At 35.9% G+C, this 7,937-nt stretch overlaps 1 protein-coding gene across 1 annotated transcript; it reads left to right on the top strand.

The window, feature by feature from the left end:
* Window positions 1-4,229: 4,229 nt before the first annotated feature.
* On the top strand, window positions 4,230-5,192 carry LOC308342845 (olfactory receptor 2T29-like; the record flags this gene model as incomplete). Its single annotated transcript, XM_080803501.1, has 1 exon — window positions 4,230-5,192. One exon carries the CDS (start codon window positions 4,230-4,232, stop codon window positions 5,190-5,192), a length of 963 nt encoding a protein of 320 aa, XP_080659627.1.
* Between the last annotated feature and the right edge of the window lie 2,745 nt (window positions 5,193-7,937).

Here is a 7,937-nt window from a genome sequence, read left to right as displayed (position 1 = left end):
TCAGCTCTTATAATTGCATTCTTCTTTATAGTCTCAGAGGGGATTTATTGACAGAAAACATTCATCCACTCACTCAGTGGGCATAGTAAAGCCTTCCTACTTCTCTCTGTACACTTAACCTGGTCACACTCCATTAGCCCATCTGAATGAGACTGGATTCAACCAGAGAAGCAGACAGAACTGCAAGAGAAAAAAAAAAAGGTGATTGTTTTCTAACTGTCTTGACTTCTGCTTCTGATATTCTCCATTATAGTTGTTGAAAATATGTCCTTAATTTTCTTTTTACCTATTTGTAAGTGAAAAAAACAAATTTACCTTTTCTCTTGAATCTTTTTATATAGCACATTAAAAAATGTATTTTTGCTTTTTAATTATTTGCATACAGAAGAATATACACATTTCCTATATAATTGGATAATGTATTTGTTTTCCTGAAATTGAAATTTTGCAGATGAGCTATTGATTTTACTTTGATTGGGGATAATTTTTGAGGGTTAGAGATAAATATCTCAATCATATTTATATTTTCTAATGAAACTGACAGTGGGTGACCTAATACCCAAATTATCTACTATGTAGGGAAGACCAGGTCCCCCAAAATTCTGAGGCATAGTTACAGCCTGTGGGCTCAACTCAGTGCAGTTGTGTTTGGTTAAGCAGACCATAAGAATCTGAATTCCTTAATGTGTAAAATGAGAAAATGAGATGAATATGTACCTTGTAGAGTCTTGGGAAAGATAATATATGATAAAGCATTAGAACAATTCCTAGGATGCTGTCAGCTTCAAAGAAAGTTTAATATTAATCCACCACCACTGTCAATGAATTTACATGTTAAATATGCATTAAGTTGTTTATATGAAGCTCAAGGAATTATATTAGAAAGGAGTAACTACGAACAGAAGGGCCAGTCGCCATGCATACAACAGACAGTGTTCACTTTTGTATCCCAGGTGGACTGTTCAGTGTGGCTTAATGGCAGTGACCCACATTTACAAAAGCACAGCGAAGATTTCCCAGTACCCCCCAAGTACTTTTGTGGTCTCCCTTCATTCACTCAGCAAGCGGTTTCAAGGCCTTCACATTTATTGCTCACTGTACTGATCCTTAATTTATTTTGACCACAAATACAGACTTTGCCAGCAGATGTGTTTTGTAATTAATCAGGCTGTGTTTTTATTTTTCACAGTTCTCAAATTTCATCTTTCAGTGAGGGTGGGATGTGATAGAAAGACTATTGTTGTTGATGCAATTTGTCAAAATTTGTTGAATATCTACATTAAGAAATCAGAATCACTTGCAGTGTTCTCAACTGCTTTATCAACTGAGAATATTAATAATTTGATGTTTTAATTAGTCTTAGAATTATGAAAAAAGTATAAAATATATTTTTAAAAGTATAAAACATATTTGAAACTTGTAAATTCTTCTCAAAATATCTAGATATGATAACTGCCTTTACGCTCTTCCCAGAAAGAGGAGTCAATATTTGCTTCCTCTTAGTAAGGACTTCTGAATTTTGAGATTTGACATGTCAGATATTAAAAGGTTGCAAAAGTTTAAACTTCAGAACAGAAAATGTCAAAGGAGGTATTATTCTCTCAAGAAAGGTCAGATGTATTTTGTGTTAATTGTTTTTATTTATTTTGTAGCTATTTTAGAATTCTGCTTTAAATTGCATTTCTGTTTTTGTCTCTGAATAGACTGACTGTGACCTCATTAACTGTAATTAGATTTAATTTGTGTTTCATTCATCTTTAGCATCTGATAGAGAGGCTGGCTGTGAACAGCATGATAAAGTAGTAAACGGTAAATTGGAGTCAGAAATATCGTAGTGTTGTTCAAATTTCCTCTCTGAATCTCAGTTCCATGAACAATTAATTCCTATGTGCATTAAAGCAGGTAACATTTGGGGAAACAACTAAAGCCTTCTCTGATAAATAGTAAGGACTGTCTAAATACTACTTCCTGTCCTCTGAAATATAAAGTAGACGGTAGAAATTTTAAGATGAATTTCAACTTGGAAAAACATGTACTGGATACAAATTAGATTTCTCATAAAGTTCTGCTTAATTAGGGTTAAAATAAGATATATATATATTTTTTTAATTAAATTTTTACTTATTTTCAGCATAACAGTATTCATTGTTTTTTCACCACACCCAGTGCTCCATGCAATCTGTGCCCTCCCTAATACCCACCACCTGGTTCCCCCACCCTCCCACCCCGCCCCTTCAAAACCCTCAGGTTGTTTTTCAGAGTCCATAGTCTCTCATGGTTCACCTCCCCTTCCAATTTCCCTCAACTCCCTTCTCCTCTCCATCTACCCTTGTCCTCTATATTATTTGTTATGCTCCACCAATAAGTGAACAAGTTATATATATATATAACGTAAAGTTTATTTTTATAGAATAATTATACATGTATATAATAAGTATATGCATATACATATATATGTATAATATATATACACACATATACACTCATAAGTTATCTAGAACTACAGAAATGGTCAAATCAAATTTTTAAATGCATAAATAGATATTAAACTTGTGGACTGACATAATGGATCTCATATTATCTAATGATAATAGTAACAGCCATCTCTTACATCGATTCTGCATAATTATTACTGTACCTATTAACTATTTAATTCATTAGTCATCTGTAACCAGTAATGGTCCAAGCACTTTCCTCATTTAATCCTAAGCATATGCAAGATACAACATTATTCTTTCAGTTAAGAAAGATTATTCTTTTCCTCTTTTTTATGTATGTAGAATGAATGGAGGAAGAGTGTGCAGAGGATAAGCTGGACCCACAGCCAGTCTGGCTTCAGAGTTGGAGCTCCAAAATTGTGGCCCTAGGCTATCTAAGGGTTTGGTCATTGGTTAGGATCATGATCTGTTTGGGGGAATTTGTGGGTTACTCCATACAATCACAGTGCCTCACTGTGGGGTTCAAGAATTTCATGTAGATTTTCCCCAAATTTTGTTGAGGTTACTTTTTATTTTTCTTTATTATTTTTTTCTTTTACCTTTTTAAAATTTAAATTCAATTAGTGAATCATTAGTGTTTGATATAATGTTCAATGGTTCATTAGATTGTTCTTTTTGGGGTATTACTGACATAAAATTCTACTAGCTTCAGTTGTACAAGGTAATGATTTGATAATTTTGTGCACTGTGAAATTATTTTTTCTTATATGAAATTATTAATGAAATTATTTTTTTAATTATATAGAATGCACCTTAAAGAGTTTTTAAGATCTCAGTTGAAGGGACACCAGGGTGACTCAGTCAGCTGGGCATCTGCTTTTGGCTCGGGTCATGATCTGGGGTCCTGGGATTGAATTCCTTATTGGGCTCCCTGCTCAGCAGGGAGTTTGCTTCTCCCTCTCCCTCTGCCTGCCACTCTCCCTGCTTGTGCTCTCTCTCTGTCATACAAATGAAGTTTTTAAAAAAAGGGGGGGGCGCCTGGGTGGCTCAGTGGGTTAAAGCCTCTGCCTTCAGCTCAGGTCATGATCCCAGGGTCCTGGGATTGAGCCCCACATCAGGCTCTCTGCTCTGCAGGGAGCCTGCTTCCTCCTCTCTCTCTCTCTGCCTCCCTCTCTGCCTACTTGTGATCTCTGTCTGTCGAATAAATAAATAAAATCTTAAAAAGAAAAACTCTGTGGGATTCTTAGACCAGAGAGATTAATTAATGATATTTTGATTATCTACAATAAAAATTCTAGAAGGGGTGATTTTATATATATATATATATATATATATATATATATATATATACATACACACACACACACACAATTTAAATACACATACATGCATATATACATATATATGTATACATATATACATATACATATATACACACATATACATATATACATATATATGTATATATATTAATTTTACATTTTGATTCATCTTTTGCGTTTGGTTAGGGCAACAGCTAAACTAAAAAAATTTACATGCTTATTGGTAAAGGATACTATAGCAAAAGGAAAACTCACAGTACAATGAACAATGCAAGCTCCCAAATGGTAAATTTATATAATTACAGATGATTTGTAATCTCTAAATCTATAAAACCATGGAATTTTTTTCTGATAACATAATTGGGTTCTCGTTCTCTCTTTCTCTCTCAACACATTCATTTCAGTGGGTGGTGTTTCGTGATTGATTCATTAATCCCAAAGCCTCCCTAGGTTGCCCAGGTGAAATCACATGGAGAACACCAACTGGCTAGCTAACCACACTGGGAGATCAGATTTCATCCTGGTGGGAATCTTCAGTGAATCCAAACACCCAGCTCTCCTTTGTTTGGTCATTTTCGTGCTTTTCCTAATGGCCTTGTCTGGAAACACTATCTTGATTCTATTGATACATTCTGATGCCCACCTCCACACCCCCATGTATTTTTTCATTAGCCAGCTATCTCTCATGGACATGATGTATATTTCTGTTACTGTGCCCAAGATGCTCATGGACCAAGTCATGGGTATGAACAAGATCTCAGACATAGAATGTGGGATACAAATGTTTCTCTATGTGACACTAGCAGGTTCAGAATTTTTTCTTCTAGCCTCCATAGCCTATGACCGCTATGTGGCCATCTGCCATCCTCTTCGTTACCCTGTCCTCATGAACCATCGGGTGTTACACCTTCTAGCATCTGGCTGCTGGTTCCTGGGCTCAGTGGATGGTTTCTTGTTTACTCCCATCACCATGACCTTCCCCTTCTGCAGATCTCGGGAGATACATCATTTTTTCTGTGAAGTCCCTGCTGTATTGAAACTCTCTTGTTCGGACACTTCCATCTATGAGATTTTCATGTACCTGTGCTGTGTCCTTATGCTTCTCATTCCTGTGACAGTCATTTCAGGCTCTTACTACTTTATCCTCATCACCATCCATAGGATGAACTCAGCAGAAGGACAGAAGAAGGCCTTTGCCACTTGTTCTTCCCACATGACTGTGGTCATCCTCTTCTATGGGGCTGCCATTTATACTTACATGCTCCCCAACTACTACCATACACCGGAGAAGGACATGATGGTATCTGTCTTTTACACCATACTCACTCCCGTGCTCAACCCTTTGATCTATAGTCTAAGAAATAAGGATGTTATGGGAGCTCTGAAGAAAATGTTGAATGTGGGACCTGTCTTTCAAGAAACTATAAAGTAGGGGCACCTGGATAGTTCAGTAGGTTAAGCATCTGCCTTTGGCTCAGGTCATGATCCCAGAGTTCTGGGATCAAACCGTGCACTGGGCTCTCTGCTCAGTGAGGAGTCTGCTTCTCCTTCTCCTTCTGCCCCTCCCACCCACTCATTCTCTCTCTCTCTCAAATAAGTAAAATTAAAAAAAAAAAGAAACTATATAGTAGGAAACTTTTATATACTGCCTCCCTGTATTAAAAAAGAAACCTCTTTTTTATTTTTTTATTTTTATTTTTTAAAAAAACTCTTTAATTTTCTAATTCTTATTCTTTCAAAACATATCATACAATTATATTATAGTGATGTTATATTTATTGAAGTTGATAACTTCACTCTCACTCTCTAGAACACCCATATTCTTAGGAAATACATAATTAAAATATTTAGAGAAAGAAAAATCATGTGATTCTATGTAATTGATTGAAATGAGGGAGTGAGAGAAGGGTGATGAAGAGAAAGAGGTTAAAAAATAAAAGCTAACTGTTGAGTCTGGGTAAAAGGTATGTGGCTGTGGTTTATACCATTCTTATTCATACTACTCTTCTGTAAGTGTAAAATTATTCCACACAAACAGTTAAAATATCAGTTGTCCTACATTTTTCAACTTTGTATTCTTTTTGCTGACAATCTTACAAAATGTGCTCATTTCAATGTGACTAATTATTACTGTGACAATCCTGTCATCTGCCTACCTTGTATCATCCCTTAATTTGCTAGACCTCAATGATATGCACTATGTAGACATGGTCCAAAACTGAAAGCACCTAGTGGTTAAACTGTAGGTTTAGCATCTATGCTTGCATAAGAAACTGTAGGACAAATGTGAACTCAGAACGAAAGGAAGATTTAGGGGAGATTCCCTGCTTGAGGTGATGTCTGAACCGAGTTTTGAAGTATGTAATTTATTAAACAAAAAAAAGAGAAGCATAAAAAATAACATGGAGGACATGGGGAGATGGAGAGGAGAAGGGAGTTGAGGGAAATTGGAAGGGGAGGTGAGCCATGAGAGACTATGGACACTGAAAAACAACCTGAGGGTTTTGAAGGGGTGGGAGGTGGGAGGTTGGGGGAACCAGGTGGTGGGTATTGGGGAGGGCACGTGTTGCATGGAGCACTGGGTGTGGTGCAAAAACAATGAATACTGTTACGCTGAAAAGAAATTAAAAAAAAAAAGGAGAGAAGCATGATATCAAATATCCAAACTTAGTTATTTATTCAATAAATACTTAAACTCTTATAATCCAAAATAACAGCTAAATGAGTTTAAAATCTGAGTACTATATGGTTGTTGTTTTCAAGGAATTTGAACCTGTATAATTTTATATGGAAATAGGTACTATACAATGTATGATAAGCCTAATATCATATATATGATGCTAATGCAGAAAGTGTCTGACTCATAAGTACGCATCTATTCTATCTGTGGTACATGAATTTGGTCAAAAAAGGGGACTGAGATCAGCCTCTGGAACTCAGTACAAATGTTGACTAGATGTTCCCTCAGATGAGTACAGGAGACTGTGGCGGAGGGGACTTTCTCAGGGACGATATGCCGCAGAAAAGGCACAACATGTGCAAAGGCCTGAAGGTTGGCAAAGTATAAGGGATAAATGTTTCAATCGTTCATTCTTACCTACTTTATTTTATAGACTTCTTTCTTGCCCTTCTGTGACCCAGAGTTTTACAAACAGTAGCAAAATGATTAGATCTGCACTTTAGAAATGTTGAATTAGTGGTCATTTGGGGAAGTGCAGCACTGCAAATAGAGAGACGAAGTGAGCGAAGATGGTGAAGTAGATGGTGTTGATCTAAATTGAATGGACCATGCCTTGACATCAGGATGGACTGGATGGAGGAAAGGTATATTTGGAATATGTGGGGCCTTTCGAACCTGGTCCATAAAACCACAGACATGGTTATATATCTACCATTTTATAATGGGGCTGTGTCCAACTTGTGAAAAATCAGACAGTTTCAAAAGTACGGATTAATTTTCCTCTTGACACACTTGATCAGTTCATGATTGTAAAACAAAGATCTTGCAGTGTTTTGGAAAACAATAACAGAAAACCAATTCTCAATATTTTTTGTTGCAATAAAACTGAATACAATATGGACACTCTAAAGTAATTAAGAATGTATGTATCACCCCTCAATTTTATAACTATAATGATACATTTCATGGTTCCATTTACAACACCCAGACATGAAGAATAAAATGAGACAAAACAAAACAAAATGTGGTATTGAGCTATATTATTACAAAGATTTTTTTTATTTCAAAAATTTTTATTTTTTATTTTTATTATTAACATATAACGTATTATTTGTTTCAGGGGTACAAGTCTGTGATTCATCAGTCTTACACAACACACAGCACTTACCACAACACATATCCTCCCCAGTGTCCATCATTCAGTCTCCGCATTCGACCACTGCCCTCCCATCTAACAACCCTCAGTTTGATTCCTGAGATTAAGAGTCTCTTATACTTTGTCTCCCTCTCTGATTTTGTCTTGATCCATTTATTTCTTCTCTTCCTCTATGAACCTCGGCCTTGTTTCTTAAATTCCACATATCAGTGAGATCATATGATAATTATCTTTCTCTGATTGACTTATTTCACCTAGCATAATATCCTCTAGTTCCATCCATGTTATTGTAAATGGCAAGATTTCATTTTTTATGGCTGTGTAATATTCCATTGTGTGTG

Source organism: Martes martes (assembly GCF_963455335.1).
Source record: "Martes martes genome assembly, chromosome: 5".
NCBI lineage: Eukaryota > Metazoa > Chordata > Mammalia > Carnivora > Mustelidae > Martes > Martes martes.
The sequence above is the reverse complement of the archived record's forward strand: the minus strand, read 5'-3'. Positions and strand labels throughout refer to the sequence as shown.